At 40.0% G+C, this 22,276-nt stretch overlaps 1 protein-coding gene across 1 annotated transcript in view; it reads right to left on the bottom strand.

Annotated features, from left to right (window-relative positions):
* Positions 1-22,276, bottom strand: part of GPC6 (glypican 6) — a 1,304,538-nt gene that overhangs the window by 1,061,201 nt on the left and 221,061 nt on the right. Inside the window, exon 2 of the mRNA XM_019524944.1 lies at positions 3,405-3,563. Within this exon, the coding sequence (XP_019380489.1) occupies positions 3,405-3,513 (109 nt within the window). The 5' untranslated portion in view covers positions 3,514-3,563. The remainder of the gene's footprint in view (positions 1-3,404; positions 3,564-22,276) is intronic.

Below are 22,276 nucleotides of genomic sequence, written 5' to 3'. Positions count from 1 at the left end.
CACTGAACACCTTTAAGAGTAAACTGGATGCTTATCTTGCTGGGATCCTATGACCCCAGCTGACTTCCTGCCCCTTAGGCAAGGGGCTGGACTGGATGATCTTCCGAGGTCCCTTCCAGCCCTAATGTCTATGAAATCTATGTAAGTTTGTTCACCTGAAAAAGGTGAATTAATTTAGATCAAGAACAGGTTAATCCTGTCCATTGAATGTCTGCACACTTTCAGCGTGCAGCTCTGGGGCCAGGAAAAGTCACTGCTCACCCCAGCCCTGGGGCTGTGCTCTTCCTATGCCCCCAAACCTGAACAGGCAATTTTAGCCCCCCACCCCGACCCACCACCAATCTTGCCAACCCTCCCAACTTTACTGGCCCCTCCCCATACTCCCAGTTACTTGTACCGAGTTCTCAGTGTGGCTCCCAAAACTGGCAAATGTCTGCACGTGCCACTTTAGAATTATGATCATGTAGCTTAAAGCAAGCTGTGTGATCATCAGGGATCCCGTTTTCTCTGATTAAAAAAAAATCCCCAGTTTTTGGATTTAAAAAATTTACTCCAAATCCACATTTTTCCATGATTAAAATGAAACACTGCTAATATATTAGTATAACATTGCATTTTAATCATAGAATAATATAGATTTGGGGTTACCTTTTTAAATCTGAAAATTGGGGATTTTTTTAAAATCAAAGAAAACCAGGATCCCTATGACCACAAACCAAATATGGCAAATGTCTGCATTACTCAGAAGGAGTGAGAGATGAGCGTTCTTGTGGATGATATTTTTTTTGGACTAACTGGTTGGTTGGGATAGGTTTAGGCAAGATTTCACATTACCCTTCCTTAGATCTCGCTACAGCTTTAATTCAACTCTTACAGAATGACTCAAATTCACTCAACATGTAACTAAGAATTTTAATGAGATTTAAAAAAAAAAAACAGTATTAGTCTTAGATACACAATTTTTCTCTCTCTCTAAACTCCACTCTAGAGTTTTGACTTAGAATCTTCCCAACCCCTGGCTTCCTAAAGCAGAATAAAAAAACTAATGTACATCTTCCCAGCTCCTGGCTCCTATTTCCCTACACAGCATATGCATTTAACATTCTTCTCTGGTGAGAGGATTAAGTTAGCCCTCATTGTCCCTGAGCCAACTCAGAATTCATTTAGAACCAAACCCCTTCAATTATTTTCCATCTGCACCACACCAAGAGCAGATGGCTACATATCCTTGTAAAGGTCTTATAGCATATTAATTTTAGGTGGCTCCTGGAGCTTAACTCCTGGATTGTCCACATTAACACCTAAAACTGGTAGAGGTACCCTGACACATTGCTCCGATATTGGATTGGTACTGATATAAAGAAAATTGGCTGTATTAGAAGTCAGTCCAATGAGGCTGACGATTTGGCCAATACATCCCTGTGTGTGCATGCAGCTGCAGTGTAGCACATAGGCAGAAAGGAGCACAGCACGGCAGCATATCCCCACCTCCCAGCACCACCGCTGCCTGCCCTGAGCCCAGCCCCCACCGAGAAGGGTCCAGTGCAGCCGCAACTCCAGCCTGCAGCTGCAGCCTTCCCGCCCCACCCCATGGAGATCTGGAGGGACACTGACTGGGCAGTCTGCTCCTACTCCACTCCTTCCCTCACCCTCATGTCCCCTTTCTTCCCACCTCCCTTTCCACCACAACAGACTTACCAGCTGCACACAGCTGTATTGGAAATCAGATCGGTATCAGCAAATATACCTCCTTAAAAACTGGCTATTGGTATCGGCCCCTCAAAATCTCTATCAGTGCACCCCTAGAAACTACTTTTAATAATACGTTAGGGAGCTTAAAGTTACAGCACTTCAGGGCAGCTCAGATTCCATTAAAATGTGTCCACTCCCCATAGATGAGCCACCCAAGTTGCAATCCTCCAGCATCCCAGAATGCAGTATCTCCTCCATCACCCTCTTTTTCTGTGTAGATGCATTTTTCAGCCCCTGAACTCTACTGCCTGGGGGAAGGTGAAGGTAAAGCAGGTACTGGCACCAAGCCAGCTCCACCTCCCAACCCCAGCAGTGTGACCTTCCTAACCCTAGGGGTGCAATCCTGTAGAAACAGCCTGCAGAGCATATGCCAGCTAGCCAGGTTGCAGGGTATAGATGGGTCTTGGCACATACCACATGGCCACACTCATCTGGATGCAGCCTCTGGGTCTATATCACATTGTGTTACAAGCAAGGTGAACATTTTTCACATTTAGGAATAAGTAGATCATTCAGTCATTCAAAATGTATCTATATTTCATTTGAACACATACATAAATCTGAGAGTGAACAAGAATGAACAAGAAGTCATTTTAATATTTGCTATCCTCCAATGTATAATGAGAAAGGTTTATTTAACAACTAGTGCCATACATTTTCAGCAGGGGGAGGAAAAAAATCACTTTATATTCATTTCTAAGGAAAATGAGTTGTTAGAGAAAATGTCTAATCCCTTTCCCAAACCATCTTATGCTGTAGGAAGGAGAAATCACACCAGTGAACAGAAAGAAAAAATAATTTAAATCTGTCTTTCTCAATTTTTGCAGAAATAAAGCATTCGAGTACCATACAAAAATTTTGTAGAGGAATCCTTCTCATCTGTAACTAAGACATGGGTGATCAAGAACAGGCATATTTGACACAAAGGGTTAACTTGGGCTTAATGCCCATGGAGCTACAGTTAGCCCTCCCACACCTTTTTTGGGGAGGGGGGTGCTACTAGATATACATCAATTGATTCTGGGGGACAACTAAAGAGAAAACAGGGCTGGGAGCGAGGTAATAGCTTCAAATTGAGAGCATCAAGGAGAAACACTAAGTAAACTACACTGGACAGTGCCCACTGGCCCTCAAGTGGTGAAGAAAAGGAAACCCTTCTGAGAGACAACTGTACTTCACATGGAAAACATTGGCTTATGGAGGAAGCCAGGCTACAGGCTATAAACAGAGCTTTACTGTAAGAAAAAATAAAAATTACAGTTCATCTTGCAACAATAAGTATAACTGAAAGCCTAAAAAATAGACGCAAAAAATTATACACCACCCTATGTAGGATTAACCTTTTCTTTCCTTTTTCCTTTTTTTTTTTTTTTTACATTAGCCAGCTTGCAGGTACTCAACTGTGTGGTTCTCAGTGTTACTGTATATGTAATCATAACAGCTAATAAGAGGCACCTGCTGCAAAGTTAATCCTTATGTTTAGCTAAGGTGACAACTGCAGATGTTATATCAAATTGTAAAGGAAACAAAACTGATATATATTTTGGACAGTAGACTCCTATGTTGAGCTTTGGAGTGCATGAGAATGACACTCACACTGAAACAGACTTGAAATAACTTCCCAAGAGTATGCAAATTATAATCACACCTACCATCAAACTTCTTGTGCCGGGACACAAAGGTCGTGCGCACAAAGTGACTTGTCTCTTCCACCAAGTTTTCAAATTCCAGTTTGCTCTGCTGGCTCAACTTGTCCTCCATTTCTGATGTGCAGCATGTATATTCCTGAGGGCAGATTCGTAAATGTTCTCCTGGAATAATAAAAAAGAGGACATTGTAGATTTACAAATGGAAATAAACCATGGGTTTGCATTAATTTAATATACATATTTTTTTCCTGAAATGTATCTCTTCTTGTTTATCTGACGAGTTCATGCTAAACTGAAATGATATACACATGATTCTCTCTCCTCCTGTACCACTTTCCAGATTCCAGAGTCTGCATTTGGGAATACTTTGTATTAGTATGTATAGCTTGACCCCTATCCTGTATTTCCCGCAATACTGAGCACTTTTCCTTTGCAGTGCCATTTGGGTGAACTGTATTTCAAAGGATGAATCTCTTCTAATGTTAAGCTGATTCCCAACTAGAGGATCCCTCTCTGCAAATGCAAGTAGATGAACAAGTTGAAGACAGTTGCCTGATTTTTTTTGAATTTGAAATGTCCTGAGCAATATAGCTGGTAACAGGGCCAGTAATTAGCTGTCATTGCTTTCTCTCTACCAAAATCTTAAATAAGACTATATATTTTGAGAGCCCAACAGTACTCTATTAGGCAGAATGGGTGAGCGGAGGAGAAAGGGAAGAAAGTTGATGTTTTCGTCAAGTTTTTTTCTGCCTATATATTTTCCCAGGTGTAGCAAATCCACCCCCTTCCATCTCCCGCACTCCCTTCTGCTTGAGTAAGTGTACTTTAATAGGAATGTTTGGACGCCACATGTTTTCTTGGACAACATTTCTTGTCAAACACAGCAAATGCTCCAGTGAATGGAAGAATGCAATGAAGGGTTTAATTAATGCTTTTGTTATATGAAAACACAGTGTTAAAGGTAATGAAAGCCTCTCATTTAATTCAATAGAGTTATCTTTTGATGCATTGTGCCATTTCTGACAATATTGCTTTCTTAGTGCAATTTACGAGTGGAAGGCAATTCCTTAGCTCATGAAATTAAAATGGTCTGTTATTACATGAAGTGTGAATTTCCAATTGACACTGTGCTATGGTGTCAGAAATGTTTAGCTTGGGATGTTCAAAGAAAAGAAATTCCACTCTTCCTCTGGAGAAATGAAATAAATAGCATGCTTCTGTGACTAAAGTTACTTTTAAAGCATTTAAAACATTTAGCTTTCTGTACACTAGGTCCTGCAAATCAGTTCAAATAAAACGATGTACAAAACCCAAGGGTTAAATAAATATTGGGGACCTGATTCTTATTTATGCCCAGGCCACCTGGCATCACTTTTGAGGATACAAACTGAGTTTATACGTAATGTATTAATAATTTAATCTGCTCTTATTTTGCATAAATGAGAATCAGGCCCTGAAATTTAAAAGTGCCCAGAGAGTTCGGATATTATCTGCAATAAAAATATAAAAGGAAAAAAAAAAGACTTATACCTGCTTAGAATGAATGTTGTCCTTAATATGCCTTTCCTTCCTTCCATTTTTTTTTAAATAAAAGGAAGATTTTTGTGGTAAAGCATAATAATTTCCCCAAACCACCAATAATTTAATTTGTTCCTCTGTGATATTTCACCTATGCCGCTGTGGACTTTCTTTAAGAGATCTCAAAACTTTCTAAAAATGCACAGCAATTGATCTTTCGAAAGGCCATTTTGTTATTGCTTTAATTATTGCTGGTATTAGACTAGTGTCTTGGGGCCTTGCATAGTCATGTACATGAGAATGCCGTTGTGTTAGGCACTGTACAAAACACAGATCAGAAAGAGTGGTTTTAGAACATTCTTACTTGTTAATTAAAGGTCAGAAAAAAAATTCTGACTGAAAACTAGGTACCTTTGAAATTAGTATAAATAGATTTGCCCATTTGAAATGATTAGATAACAAAGAAGGAAAGAAAAAAAATCACTAGGCATCTTTCTCAAACCACAAAAAACCACCAAAATTTTACAAGAAAATACCCCTTGCCCATACATTCCCCTTGCCTTTATGTACCCAATGGTTTTCTGCTTTGCAGTAGTAAACATTTTCATTTCTAGCTAGTGGTAGTTTACTTCTCCTTTGTGTTGCATTCTTTATTTTCCCCTTCTCATTATGGATCTACTTTCTCTTTCCAGCTACATTTACATCCCAAATTACTTTAAAGCACACTTTAAATACTTGGTTACAACCAAAACCATTCCTGTGCATTTATTTATTTATTTATTTTTGCAACTCTCTTCCCTTTTAAGTATGTATTTTCATGTGATGACCTGTTTCACTTCTTGTGTCCTTAACACAAGACTGATAGTCACTGGCTTCAGAAATTCCATTTCTAAAAAGCTTATCATTATGGCTCTATTTAGGCATTTTTTTATATGCATGACAAAAGGCACATTCCTGACACAAAGTCTATCGCCTTGCCAAATGTCAGGCCTCTATCCCAAAGTCTGAGAGCCATACAGTATCTCAAACAAAAAGTCTCTAGACTTCTGCTTTGAAATTGTTTATCAGTCAATCCATGGCAAACAAAAGCTGCCATGGCCACTTTGGGATTTCTTCTTATAAAACTAAGTAGCCTTTATTAATTAAGTTCAGTGTCTTCCTTATTCTATGCAAGTTTTCCTCATCAGTGACATTAAGACTGCTCAGATTGGAAGGAACTCTGGAGACAATATTTTTATTGCTTTTCCTTTATTTCCTTATCAGGCTTATTTACCATTTGAGTTTTGCAATGCAGTGTTCTAGTATCTTAAAAACAGTTTAATTACTGATCTGTGTATTTAAACACCTTAAGTATTTTACAGGCTTCAGCTATGTTCACAAATAATATACCACTTCTTTGCCCTGGGAAACTCCATGTGTTTTACATTCTTCTGTTCATTTTACCAAAGATTATATGGCATAGGTAGCATCTGCTAGGACCAACTAGTTTTTTTTTTGTTGCAAATGGTGTCTCCGTAGATAAGCTTGACAAAAATTTATAGTTATGCTGCACAAGCTCTAAGCCAGACTTAAACAAGTAATTCAGCAGTTCCCCCTGACCTACCACAACTCATCAGACCACTGTGTTTCCAACTGAAGATGCTGATTTACATCTATCTCCTTTTGTGGTCTATGTTTTATAAATCAAATCAATTGCCAGCTACAAATTTAGATCTTAGTGTTCAACTTCAGTTTTATTATAGCTGTAATCTCACACCTGTCTTCACTTGCTCCAAATTGGCAAATTTTACGGTTAAATTTGGTAATCTTGCTTGTATGGGGCTTTGGACTGTAATAAAAAAATTATAAGGCACTTGCATTTATACTTGGGTGTACAGCATTTTGGTGTCCCCACAAAGTGCTATAAAATTATAAAAGCTCACGAGAGCTTTCAAAAAATTACAATTTAAAACTCTTAAATTGAGTAACTGCTTCTACCTGCCATGAGTTGTTTGAGTGTGGTAGCTATTTGCAAAGGGTACAGTATGAACATACAGTGAATCTTTATGGAAAATAAAATTAGTCTTAAAAATCTCTGTCCATGATTTTCACAAAGGGCTGACCATGGAGGTACTTATCATACCAGAAGTAAAAGTATGATAATATAAACCATTTAAAGGAGGTCAGATTTGTATAGGTATGCTCTAAATTCCAGGGGCAATAATTCTTTGAGATATGATTGAGGCAAAAATTGCCTAAATAAAAAGCAATAACAAACTCTGCAATGTATTTTTCTCCATGTACAGGTATTTTATGTCTGATTGCTGCTAACAGAAATACTCAGTTAATGTGTGCTCTCCTCTGTAGCTCTAGCTGCAAATGCATGTTAATGCATTTATGTCATATGGGCTTTCAAACTCTGTCTCTAAGGCATGGGTTTTCAACCAGGTTGCCATATCGTCCTGGGGTGCCCCAAGGTCCTTACAATGGTGCTATGGGATGCTACACAATGTTAGCACTGTTAGGTTTACAAACATGATTCACAGAATAATCCCAGAGATTTCAAATAGAAATCCAGAGCTGTGATCTTTCTGGGCTCTTTTCAATAGTAAACCAATTTATTGGGGGTGGTTTGGGGGGGTTTTGTTTTTGGGGGTTTTTTAAGTAAAAAAGAAAGAGAGTGAGATTTAATAGATGACCAATTTTGAGGGGTGCCTTGAGTCTCCCCATGGGTGTCTAAAGTCAAAAAAGTTTGAAAACCAGTGCTCTAAGGGCTCTGAAGCAAGGTATGCTTTATAATATCTTTTGTTGGGCCAAATGTATAGTCGGGAAAGGTATTAGACAACCTTTTGGGCACAAATAGCCCTTCTTCAGGGATGACTGTCTTCAAGTAGAAACTTTTAATCAGTTCATAGCAGATTACATTTATAAGGGGGTACGGTCTTGTTTCTCAATTAGATTTTCAATCTAATCTAATACATTTTTAGAAATACCTAAGTAATTGATTTTTAAATTGCATTAAAAACCCTCTCTCCACTTACTGCAATACAAAGGTATTTTCTATATTGGAGTCTAACAATGAAAGTTTTCTAAACAGAAGTTCCTTCAGTGTTCTCAGCTTTATTTTAAAACACTGTAATTGGTAAATGAAGTACATATCTTTATTATGACAAAAACATGTTTTATAGATTCATAGATGTTAGGGTCAGTCAGTTGGTCATCGAGTCTGACCCCCTGCCCTGAGTAGGAAAGAGTGCTGGGGTCAGATGACCCCAGCCACGTATCTGTCCAGTCTCCTCTAGGTAGGGGAGAGCAACTACCTCCCTTGGAAACCTATTCCAGATTCTGGCAACCCTTACTGTGAAGAAGTTCTTTATAATATCCACTGTTACATAGTTACTACTTTTTTCCAAAAGACAATACTTGGCCCAGTTAAGAATCTGGCTCATGAATCCTACAAAATAGCAGAGAATTAAAAATATAACTTGTTATTCATTAAATTATCAAGTACTTAAAGATAAACAAGAAATATTGAGTTCATCATCATTTTAGCCAGCATTCACAGGGTAAAAAGTAAAATATCATTTTGTTGGACCAAAACTGTTTCCTAACTAACAGTCTTGAGGCTTCTTCTGACTTTACAATTATCTTCTCTGTGGGATATTTGCAGCCCTGCAAGCAACCTCAGTGAAATTGCACCTGACATTCAAATTGCAGATTTGAACTTTTCTACTTAAACTAAAACTCAGATTATAACAGAATTAGTTTAAAACATATTTCTCAGCGAAGACTAAAGTAATATTTACAGAAAACAAGCTAAATGAATGAGGGAATAAAACCGCACAGAAGCAGGGTGACCAGGTGCAATTATTGATCCCTCTAAATTCTGAGCACCTCATTATCAAGCTTGCACATCCACCTTACCCTAATAAACCAACTCACCCTCCCCAACGACAGAAAATGATGCATTTCTCTTGCCCTGGACACCAGTCATCTTTCTTCAGATTCCTTTGGTTCCTTGAGTGTTTTGAGGTCAATTAAAAAATGAGTACCTTCCAAACAGACCGATAATTAGTTAACAGTCTCTTCATTAGGAGTCCCACAGGGAACATTAATTTACAAGAAGACCTGACCCCGCTGTCCTTGGACAGCCCTCAATAGTAAGTCACAGAAGATGAGGCCGAGGCAAACCTGTTAGTACTAAGACTACACAGCTGTGAAAGAAAAAGCTAGAGTCCCCAGAGTCTTCCTAACTAAACTACGAGAAGCAGCACCACTACTGCTACATTCCAGTTCATTTTATTTTCCAAGCAGAGTTAGACAATTGGCTTTTGATAACACAGCTTTGTGAGGAGAAATTTTAGCTACCTCTTGGGTGTGTATTATTGACATTTTGCCCAGTGCTTGGAAAGCAAACTGTAAGGCTGTGATTCAACATCATGTAATTTTATTATCTCCCTTGTGTAGCAGGAGTCTCTTGGGACATCTAGCTTTTTTCCCCTCGTGGAGTTAAAAGCAGGGGCATAGCTTCACCGCTCCAGTCCTCCTGGAAACAGGAAGATTGGAGCAGCCGGTGCTCTCCACACTTTCCCCAGAGCAGGATCACTCTAGTCTGAGGAAGGCACCATGTGCAGGAAAAAGGACAGTTGCAGGATGAACAGCTGTGCTGCTCCCTCTCTGGAGAGCATTTCTAGCGTTAGAAAATTACCACTGCTTCAAATGAATGCCTGTTGATGGCCTAAGTTTTTGTATTTTGGATGTCCTTTAAATATTATTTTCAGCATGATAGCTAGATCAAAAGATTATATGATAGTGAACATATAAGCAATCATTCAGCATTCATTTGGGTGAGTCAGAATGTGTCTGCACTCTAATCTAAAGGTGTGACATCCTATACCTGACACATAGTGTTTCTCAAACTAGATGTTCTCCCAGGATCCCAGAGACTGAGACTGGTTTTGTCAGGTTAGGGGCTGTTGTGAAAAAATCAATCTCAGTTAGCCAGGACTTTCTGGTTTTCTAGGTCAAGCTAGAGCCACACCAGGGTTTTAAGATTCTTAGACCAGCTGGTGCCTAGGATTGACTCATGAAGGACTACCTTTCTAAATGCTGACTTCGAAAGTTCAGGATTTTCTGCAGTTCATTGGAATCTCACCTTTGAAACCAAAACATTTCCCTGAAGTGCTCTAGAAACAATATTTTTTTGGGAAAAAATGGTTCTCTAGCAAATGTTCTCCCCTTATTCAGAATAACTGCACCTCTAGGCTATGGACAGAAATTACACACACGCTGGTAAAAGTGACTGGAAATCAGTTAAAATCTGTAACACAACAGAAGCTCAGAGCACTTGAACTGCTTTCATGATTGTTGAAACTGGTTTAAGATAAACCTGGATGGCTGTAGTATCAGAATTAACTGATTTAGGCTAAATCAGTTTATTGACCTTCTGTCCCAGATCCCCTCCAGATTCAAGTTAACTCACAGTCCCCCAGCATCCCAGAATTTTTTGCACCACTCCCATAACCCCCACACCGCAGGGTGGGTAGGAAAGCCTTGGCTCATGCTGTCTGCTCTAGCTGAGCAGGAAACAATGCTCTAGCACCCCCTGGCTTCTGGCCTGGGCCAGTGTAGGCAGATGGCTGCATTTCTGGAATCAGAACTGAATGTCTGTTCACTTGCTTATTGGTTCAATCTACACAGCTTGGACTAACTCACAAAGACTGAATTGATTCAGACTCTGATTTTTTGGCTGTCTGTATTTAGCTCTAATGTCATCCAGGTACTATTATACTGAAACAATGACCACAAAAAAGAAAAAAACCACTCCTTTTTAAAAATCCTCAGATCATAACAAGTATCTCCAGAACCATTTCAGATTTCCACCATTTTCTCCATTTCCTGAAAATCTGGGTCCTGTGTTAATATACACAACCTCTCATATTTAGGAGGGCTTCACCAGCTTTTTCTATTATTGCCCTTGCGTAGTTGCCCTGTATAACTTGTGATACTTGCCAAGGTTCAAGGTCTTCAAAAAAAAAAAATCAATAACTGAATGTAACAGAGTTCCTTGACCTTCAAGTTTTTTTAATGGTAAACATTTGACCTTTATGATTAAAGATCTACTTGAAAGAAAATACCCAAGCCTCCTCTCATATAACCACATCACTACAGCAGGCCTTTTCTACTAGGAGAACAAAAGGGCCCCATGTATTTTAATAGTCTTAATAGAAATGTCTGGACATTGAAGCATAGTCTAATAAGCTAAAATGTGCTTGACCTCTGACTTCTGTGGAACCATTATTATTCTATTAATATACCTTTCCCCTGTCTATGGGTCATGATTTATCCTCCAGAAAGATAAATTAATTTTCTTTTCATTCTTTAAGGAGGAGACATTTGTACACACTATTTCTGTTGACTTGCTGTTGAGCTGCAAATCTATAGAATACATCACCTCCCAAACCTTGCAATCCTTGATTCAATTGGGAAATGCCTTTCAGAAATTTGTTTTGATAAAGGTTTAATTCACTCATCCCAATACACAGATTTCAGATGTCAGGGCCAAGTGGGCCCTGCAGATTCTATATTAGTTGAACAGGCTGGGGAACCTTTCCCCACCTGACCATTACAAATAAAACTTGTATCAAACAGGGTCTTTTTCTTCTTTTGTTTTTCAGGGGGTTTTATATTTATATTTCCACAAAGATTTTTTTCCTTTATAAAGAAGGTAAGGAACAGTCTGATAGTATGCATGAGGGTGGGAGTGAGGCACCCAACATATACACCTCCCCTTCCTTCTGCGCTATGGCCAACATACCCTATTGCACCTCGCTCCCACCCTTGTGGGTGAAAGGGCCTGACCCAGCCAACGCACAGCTTGTAGGCAGGGTTGCTGCTGTCACTGCTGCAGCTACTGGAGAACCTGCTTGGCTTCCCCAGTGTCTTGCTCACTCTGGGCAGCAGGTAAGGAAGTGGCAGGGGTGGAGAGAGGGGCAGGGTAAGGGAGAGCTGCAGCTGGGTGAGCATGGAGAGTAGGGCTGAGGCTGGCAGCAGCATGGATCCCGTGCCCAAGGGGGCGGCAGCAATGTGAAGCTTTGGTGGGCAGGGTGTAGGCATGAGAGAAGGTGGGGGGTGCTTGGGGCAGGGCACAGTAACAGCTGGTGGGGGTGCTCAGGGCAGGGCGCTCATGCCCGGTGTAGGTACTGACACCTAGTGGCACACAGCTCCAGCCAGCTCTTCACGTGGGTGTGAGGAGTGCAGCTTGGCCGGGACACCTCTATTGCTAGGCTCTGTGCCATGTACGTGCAACTATTGCACTCATGAGCCACTTGCATTTCATGGGGCATGGGAGGCAGCCAGATCCAGCACATGGAACTTCCCTCTGGTGGTGTATGAGTGCAGGAGTTGCACTTGTGCAGCAGGGAACCCTGGTGATACAGACAGGCTGGGCAGGATGCGCTTCTCACTGCAATGTACAGCACTGGCTGCTAGGTGCCAGTACCTGCACCAGTCATGAGCACCCGAAATGCCCATGCCTGCTGCTGCTGCTTTTGCCTGCAGGGGCTGTGTGCCATGTGGGGAGTGTGGGGGGGATCCCCACACCCTTCATTCTTCCCTACAAACCTCCCCACATCCCACCATACACATTTTCCCACATCCCACCATGCACACACACCTCATACTCCGTATCGTACACACACACAATACAAGAATAAGACTTTATTTTTGAGTTATTATAAAATCACCTCTATGTACAGTATGCAAACACAAATCATGAGAAATATTTTTTGTAGTCAAATTAAAATTTGTTACAGCAGGTGCTCGACTTTAAGTGTATGATTAATTTTTCCAGTGCTAAGATGGCAACCTCCTGCCCCCAAAGGAGTATCTGTCAGAGCCAAGAAGAAGGACTTCTGGTGGCAAAGGTTAGGGTTGGGGCAGGACTTCTGGTCCCAAGATGTTGACCAGGGGGCAGGGCAACTGTCAAAGACTACCCTTGCAGGCCTTGAAATGCCTCTCCTGCTGAAATAATTGCCTGTCCCTGGTATAGGAGGACTCTTTGTTGAGGTAAAGATGATGGAGGTGAGAGAGCAAAGGAAATATGTCATCCACAGGGTGCGTCGACATGGGATGTTTACTGTGCAGCAGACTAATTAGCTCTGCATTAAATGTCTTGCATCTACACATGGAGCCCTATTAGGCCACAGCAAACTAATCAATTCCTCAGCAGAGTAGTACTTGTAAATACAAGCACTACCTGCTGGAGTATTTTACTCTGCAGCAGCACATGTGTAGACACTGATATGGCTGACTGGGTCATGATGAGGTGCTTCAGTGTGTGAGTGGGGAGGGGGCCTACCTGCTGGCTAGCCCTACACTGGAGCACCCTTGTGCCCCAACCAGCCACTCAACAGCATGTTGAGCATGGGGAATCAGCCCTGGCCTGGCAGACTGATCCCCTGGACCTCCTTCTAGCTGGGGCTGCTCCAACCTTGCTCAACATGCTCCGGCCTTGGGTGCACATTCAGACAGTGTGCCCAGAAGCAATAAACTCCACAGTGATATAAACCAGAGTTTATTGCTGCATGCCAATAGCATATGTAGACACGCCAACAGAACTCTGCTACTGTTACTCCCACTGATGTTAGGTTTGTAAGGGATACCTTAAATTTTCTCTCTAAATCAGAGCCAACATGAATGGCCAATTAGGTACTGCTCAGCCATCCCAAAATACCCAGAGCACAAGGTTGAAAGTGTTCTAACTATGCTCCTGCTACACCTCTCACACACCCAGACACAGAAGAATACAAATTGTGAATGTTCAGAGGAGTTTCACAAGTAATTTTAGAGATTAATTGGTGATTCTGTGTACAGGCGACACTTACCATTCGCAGGGGATACATTCTCATTCCCCTGCAAATGGCGAATTCTGCGAATAAGGCACTGCGTTCATGAACTCAGTGCCCCCAGTGGCTGGAGGGGGTGTGGGGAGGCATGGCTATGGCAGTAGCAGTGGGAGCCCAGCAGTGACAAGCATGGAGCTCCCGAGGATGTCTTTTAAGTGTATTTAAGAATTGGGTTCAGCATTCACAAATATTTGAAACTGCAAATGCTGAACCCGCAAATAGTAAGGGTTTCCTGTATATATAAATCAGGAAAGTAATCATATCAGAGGTGACTATGGCAGTTTCTTACACTAGTGGATATAAATCCAGGAAACAGAGATGGACCAAACTGCATTTAATCAGGTAATTTGATTTATTACAAAAATTCAAAAGCTTTCTTGCTGTGAGTTGTAAAAATGGTTCTAGTTTTGGCACAGCTATAGCAGTAATATATATTACAGTACTTTCAGCTGAGAGCATTCAGCCCTGATTTTTTTCCTATTTAGGTGGCATTTAGGTTCGCTAAATGCAAGTTAAAAACAAAACAGAAACAACAACAAACCCCCCCACAAACATTTGGCTATCTGAACTTGGACCTCTCAAGTTCTCACTGATCTAATTATCTGTGATACTGAGTTTTACTGCCAATGACACTGGCTTTCATTGCCATCAAATTTAATGTTTTAAATCTCCTAATAAACTCAAGTTATCCTTTTTCTTTACACTGTGCCAACAGTACATAAGGAAGACAGATTTTATTTTACTTTGCTGACACACAAAAGGGAGGAAAAGTAGCTGCAAGGAATAAAAGGTCACCAAGTGTTGGTAGGTTAAATTAATTACAATATATTCATCAATAAATAACATTGCGAAGAGGGACAGAAGGTGAGAAAATTGAGAGAGACAAGTAAATGCCTGTATCTTTTATTTTTTTTAAAGAGTTTCCCAGAAAATCCCTCAAAGCTCTTAAATGACTAAGGAGCCTAGTTCTATTTTCAAAACCCCTAAACAGAATTTCTAAGGTTGACTCTCACTGACTTTCTTGGGCAGTTCCTGTGGTGACACTGGTATGCTCAGATACATTCTTTGGAACAAAAGGGAAATGACAATTTAACCTAAAGTTATTTACTTATATCTGAGGCATAAGTAGGTATTTGGGCACACTCAGCAAAGGTGGAGAGGTGCTGATGCTGAGTTTTGGGGAGAGATGTAGCCAAGCACTAGAAAGTCTGACCTCCTCACACATAGCCCTTTGCCTCCCTAGTGAAAACTGCTGCTGTGGCTGCACTGTGGGGTCTCTGGGAACCACCATTCCACTGACCACTGTAAATTGGCACTCAGAACTGGTGCCTCACATGCCCAGCCCTAGTTATCCTACTGACCTTTATGAACAATTATAATATGACTGATCAAACAGCATGGCAAATATATATTTTCCCCAGGGATCGATCCAGGATGGATACCGTGGCATAGCTTCATCCACATTTCAGGCCACTATAACAGGACAGCAGCAGCCAAGGACCTTTATTTTAAGTCCTCGAAGCAAGTAAGAATTCCACTGCCATTCTCCTCCATGCTCAGCAGCAAGACACTTTCCTCTCTTTCCCTCCCACTGTCCACTATGCCACTGACTCCAGATGTCCCAGGGATGGGGGCAGGGTTTGATTCCAGAGCCATTCCTGCCCAGTTCAGCCACATGGAGCCAGGGACAGCAGCAGGCAGGGTCCTTCTCTATGTCCAGTCCCCCTGGGTGTTCCCTGCCAGCCCAAGAACAGGTTCAGAAAGGAACTTACTAGCTGCCACTGCTATATCTAGCTGAGCCTGGGTCCGTGTACAGCTCCACAGAGCAGGAATGGCTCTGAAGTGCTCCCTGTCCCCCAGGTCAGTTGGAGACTCTGGCAGCAGTGGGTAGAGGTAATTCTACTGACAAATAAGTCAGAACAATTTATTGAAAGGAAAAAGAGAGAGAACAAGCTCTCACATACACCCCTGTCCAGTAAATAATCTCTTCCCTGAGTTAGCACTTTTTAAAATTACATCTTAGAGACACAAGATGCCACTAAGTATATATAATATCAGCTAATGGCTCTCAGGAAGCTTTGCATTTTTTTAAAAAGAAGTATAGGTTTATAACGAGGAATATTAACATACAGGAGATACTAACTATACTAGAAGTTATGCTAAAACCAAAAGAGTAGGTCTAGTATGACTTCCAGTAAAAGAAACCGTCAAAAATATTGCTTAATTTCTTTCATTTCAACTTGTTTTGTTGGAGTAACTTTTCTATATTCCAGGATGACTTTTTGTTCAGTTTAACTGATAAAATGGAGAGAGAGAGGTCATTATCTTTGTTAGTCTGAAGTCAGGCAGAAGGCAGGGCAGGGTGGCACCTTACAAACTAATGTGTTCAGAAAGGCCTAAGTTTCTGTAGGCAACAGCCTAGATCATCAGATGCTAAGTAGCATATGACAAAATTGTAGCTATCACCTATGAAACCTTATGCCTTTCTCAATGGATTACTCTCTAAGGATCTCTGAGGATTAGTCTCTGAATGAATTAGTCTCCACAGTTAGAGACAGACATTACACATAAACTGGCTTAAGTGATCAGAAACTGATTTAAACCTGTAGCAGAACAGATGTTCAGGGCACATAAACCAGTTTGAAAATGGCTAAAACCAGTTTGAGATAAACCTGGTTGAATGTAGTATCAGACTTAGCTGATCTGGGTAAAACTGGTTTATGCAATGTCTGTCCCAGACCCCTGGCTGGTTTAAATTAAACCAGACACCCCCAGCATCCCAACATGCTCTCTGGGCTGGGTAGGGCTCTCTGCTCTACTGCAGGGCTGGCCCCTCCCCTCTGCTCCACAGCCAGAGCTCCAACAGAGACTTGCAGGCACAGAGCGTCTGCCTGACTTCCCCCTAAGCAGGGATTATTCCCCCCTCGCCTAGCCAGATTAGACTAACCTGCAAAGACTGAATCAATTCAGGCTCAGGCTTTTTGAATGTCTGTTTCTAGCCCAAGGGTACAACCCCACATGCAGAGGTGAGCATTTCCAGGGGCACAAAAAGCAGTGGCACACATTTGTGCCACTGCTTTGTGCCCCAAGGCATGCCCCTACACATGCACTCTGGCACATGCCAAATTATCCCAGGTGGGGTAGGGGAGGCTGGAGCCAGCACCTGCACTGGCCCCAGCAGCCTTACTTAGGATCCTGGGGGCTTCCCAGGGCAGCAGCAGTGCTAATCTGGCTATACAGAGCCTGTCTAGCAGCCAGAGTGTGGTTCTGGATGGCCAGGCTCTGTTTCTGGCAGTGCACACTGGTCACACCAGACACTGGTATCACTGGACATCCCAGTATCAAATTTTGGCACCATGCTGTGCACAAATGCACGTTCACCACATGCAGTTTGAAGCATCACAAACAGGTTTGAGGAGCCATAAATTGTGTGTACACTGATCTGGATGCACCCTAAATTTCCACCCTACCCTGCCTTCTGACTGATGAAGTGAAGTTCACATGATAGGCACAATTATCTTCAATGAATGCACTCTTGAAAACCTTGGCTGTATCCTCTGCCCACAGTATATGGCAGCAGATTTGAGCTCTTACAATATGCTATCAATCTTCTCCTCCAAACTGCAAATTCATTTTTGAGTGATTGAGTCCATTGGCACCAATTTTGGCTGACACTTAAAAGAGAGACAACTTAAAATGAGAACCAGAGGACTACTGTACTGTTTTAACATTTCTTTGGAAATACTCTGACTCTTCTATCACATGGATAGAACATCCATATGAAAACAGGCAATGCAAAAACATTGTATAGCAGGGTTATATTGGTCTGCTTTACTGAAGTAAATTACAATATAGTCATAAATATATGTTAAAATATATTACATTTAAAAAAGTGTCTTTCAATGGCGTCCAACTGACATCCGAAGCCAATATTGCATATTCTCATTACAGAATTCTATTCCCTTTTTAAACTCTAAAAGCATAAACTCAGGAAGTAATCCTTGATGCCATATAATACTTTACTATCACCTTACATGACTCATTGCACTCACCCAAACTTAAGGTTGCGCTCTAATATTTGCAAAACTATCTAGCAAGTTCAAAAGCAACTCACTCCTGAAATCACTTGTGCAAGTCGGTAATCCATTAAACTCAATGGGACTTGTACACATAAAGTTACTCAAGCATAAGGCTTTATAGAATAAAGACCCAAGTGAGAACAGAGTATTAGATATGAGAATTTATCTTGATTTCCCTTTCCTTAATTTTTCATCTACAGAAAGGGCTTTGCCCTTCACATGCCAACGGTGGTAATTACATAGCTGTATAATGGCAATGTTTGGCACTCAGCCCAGTTTTGATTCTCTTTCTGTCTGTGCTGACAGGCATCTCTCTTTTGGAAGCAAAACAGAGGAAGATAAGAGTATTCCCACCCTTTAGTCCAAATCCCTAATGGCCAGAGCAGCAGCAGGTAATGTTTTCAAGCTGTAGGCCAAAACAATCCAGCTTGGGTCAGAGGTAGGCCAGTGCTTCTGTTCCCCTGTCACCAGAACACCATCAAAGCCTTTCCACTGCTGAAATACCACCAAAGTCCCCAAGCTCCATGGGCTTTATCCAACCAATGGACTGTAGATTGCTGACCCATAGCCTAGAGCACTTGTCCAGGGGTGGGTGGGGGGGAGACTTTTCTCTAGCTTGCTGTCCTCCTTATGATCCCATACATCTTCTTGTCCTGGTTGCCCAGTGGGCCAGCTTCAAGAGAAGGGCTACAGAGTGCTTGGAATGATACCTAGCATGTAGCTTAGGGACATGGGAGATATACATTCAAATATGAGTATCAGGAGCCTAGAATCTCGGTCTTCCATTCCTTGGATAGGTACCCTAGCTACTAGGCAATAAGGTTGGAAAAATTATCATTCCTCCTTTTGTAAAAACACCCACTAATTGTACTTTTTCTGTGATTCAGGATTTAGATGGAATTATGCACATGCTAGGTGATTCTATTTCACACCAGATACCTGTGCAGACTACAGAGTATGCTCAGAAAGGATGCACAGGACATGGAATCCAAGCTGTACATATGTACTAAAATTTTGTTATTCAATTATGTAAATGTAACTCAGGCAAATGATGGGTAAAATGAGATTTAGTCTTAAAGTGTCCAATATGTTCATAGCTATATGCTATATCATATGATCACTAAAAGATCAAGTTTTACTATTTTGGGCCACATACAACATAAAATAAAATCACATTCTATATTTGTAAATGAAATATTTTGGTACATAATTACATAGGATGTTTTACATATTAGAAAGAGAAACCATTATCAGAAGTTAAATATAACTTGATTTAATGATTCCTTATTACAGCCTATAAATGTCTTGCTAAAGTCAATGACCATTTATGCATAGTCCTGCAATAAGGCCAGAGTCGTCCCACACAATTTCTACCTGCTAAAATTCAAGGAGTTTGATCTAAGGAAGACCTTGCTCTGGGCACTTCTTCCCACTGGTATTCCATGCTGGCTGCCAGAATTTTATGTTACTACAGGAAAAGTTTAACACTGTAAGTGTGAGACCAGAATGTTCAAAAGCAGGAAGATTAGATTAGAAGATTTGAAAAGCCTCATAGAACCCAAATCCTTACCTAAAAATGTACAATTATGTGTTTTTGTTTCTTGTACATTGCTACCTCCATTCTCCTTATCAGATAACTGATTCCATTTCTATCTTTCCTATTCCTTCATGATCAAGGATATGCCCTCAAGATCGTCAGTCTCCAAATGCCCTGCTTGTGATTGGATATTATTTAAGATAAATCCTTAGTGTACAGATACTAAGCTCTGTTGGATATTGGAAGCAATCTAGCATAGCAACACAGAGCAACATGCTGGTGAATTTGCCCCGCTGAGAAGTAAATATAGCATCTATATCTGTATTTATATCACTCTTTAGCAGCCTAAATAAGCCTGGTAATGAGTGCCATCAGAGGTACTGAAAACTTACTGGGCATCAATGTTCAGCACGTGACAGGATCAGGCCCTCCAAAATCCTACACGTATTATAATTCATATTATTCCTATTAACATAATATATCTGCCCCAAAAGGAAATCTCATGTAATGACAAAACTAACAGCAGCCATATGTGGAAGTTCTCATGAAAATTGGTGAGAACTTATGCTAGCAGTTCAAATTTCATAGGTAGTTCACTAGATCTATGGCGAGAAGATGGATACCTTGTGGAAAGATTGGAAGCTTCAGCCAAAGTGCTTCAAGTACTAAATTTTATAGGGTGTCTAGAGCATTCTGTATTTCATGCTTCCTGCCTTTTTAAAGACAGACACTTCATGCCAACCAGGATCTGCAACTGATACAGACTTTGAGAAGAGAATGAGAATCAGTGATTTCATGCTAATTTGATGCATCGTTTAGAGTCAAGATAGTATCTAAGACTTGTTTGACAGGGTACATGCAAAGAATAAAATGATCAAACTAAAACCTTGTCAGTTATTTTATTAGCAAATCAAGTTCCCAAAAAGTAAGTGTTACTGAATTTCCATTACAAGGGACTGTATCATCAGAACTGGTTTCTTTAGATGAAAGCTACAGATAATATAGTGAGTGAACTCCATACAGGTGAAAGTGCAATTGTTCAAAGACCATTCAAAGATATATTTCCCTGTAAAATACTGTACAATCAGGTTGTCTTTGAATGATAACATTTTACCTTATTAAATCCTGCCATAGCCTTGCATGAACATTTCTGTACTTCTTAAAAGACTACTACACAGAGCTGAACAAAGCTCACTAGTTTTGTTTCATAGGAAATCAATCATACATCATATTCAGGTTTGATCTATATAGGTTTGGCATTTGAATTTCCTTTTCTCACTTCCCTCAAGTTTGGATAAGTCCAAAATTCCAGTGCATTACTCAGTTAAAACTATCACTTTATTCTTGTCTTGCATGGCACAACGTAGAGCAATGCATACTTCCAAAGCCACAGTATGACCTGGCACATGTAGATGAAGAGTGGGTCCATGTTCACAGAGCTATTACAGCATCCAAGTTAGGAGGATGTAAAAAAACCTATTAAATTTTATGAAGGGGAAGAGAGAGAAAAAAAAGATTCAAGAACATTCCTAATACAATGTAACAAATAATTATTTTAATATTAGTCTTGTAGGAATTATATGAATTTAATTTTTGAAAAGTCTGATAGCAACTTCATAACAATATGTGTAACATTATAGCCTACAGTTAAAGTAAAAACTATTAGAGTTAGGTCAAAAGTCAGATCTTATTCCATGTATTAGGGACCTAAGAATGATTTTGTCTGAGATCCTGAGAAATCCATTGAGTTACTGAAGGCATTCCCTAATTTTAAGTTTTCAGGTTTAGATGATTTAAACAGCAACTGCACTTAAACCATTAATGATTCTGTTGCAAAAATATATGCAAATGAATTCAGATTTTGCAAAAAAAAGTCATATAGCTCTATTATTACATTAGCATCTTGAATTTTATTTTAAAATCTTTGTTTCACAGTAATTACTAGATGATTGGTGTTAGTATAATTTTTTACACCTAATGGTGATAGTTAATTATTGAACAGGTGAACAGATCATGGAGACAAAATGTGAAAAGGAAGAGTTAAAATTTTACAGAACAGTTAATGAAAAACATTATCTCCCTTGAGAAAAAAATCAGAGCTTGTTAAAACCTAAAATTTGGGTATTTTTATGTGAAATATTATATCAATCCCTTGATAATTTGGCAAGAAAGTTTTGGGAAAAAATTAACTGGACTTTTATAACTAAAACTATTTTTCTCAATACCACAGTTAAAGCAAATTAGACTTTTATACAACATAAATTAAGGTAAATTATTTTTAGAATTTGCTTTACGTTCAGTTTCAATGCATACTACTGAAATCAGGTACATTTAACTATAATCAGTTTCAGTCATTTAAATATGTTTTTAATTTTTAAAATACAGCCAGCTGAAACACGTCAAAGATGAACTAAAGCAATATTGTAACGTAAACTTAAAAAGCACCAGCTAAACTGCCAAAAAGAAGACATTTTAGGAAATGTGCCATTTGGTTTCTGGATTGCTCAGGAAATAATTCTACATATTATGAAGCAGTACAACAGCTGTGAATGATAAATGTTCAGTTTTTCAGGAAGCATCTTGAAATACACTTCTAGCAACTGGAGGGTGAATATGTTTTTTCCCTAACCCTGTTCTTATGGATTAAAATAAAATAAATAAATAAAATGAAGACAGCACATTTCTTAGTTTAGGCAGACAGTATGGTGCATTACAACCAGGGATCGTGGTTTTCTCCTGATAAAAAAAATCCCCAATTTTCAGATTTCAGATTTAAAAAAGTAACCCAAAATACACATTTTTCCATGATTAAAATGAAACAGCAAGATTTTTATATATATATATATATATATATAT

This window comes from Gavialis gangeticus, unplaced genomic scaffold (assembly GCF_001723915.1).
Source record: "Gavialis gangeticus isolate Ggan-Ray unplaced genomic scaffold, GavGan_comp1, whole genome shotgun sequence".
Taxonomy (NCBI): domain Eukaryota; kingdom Metazoa; phylum Chordata; order Crocodylia; family Gavialidae; genus Gavialis; species Gavialis gangeticus.
This window is presented reverse-complemented; position numbering and strand designations above follow the sequence as displayed.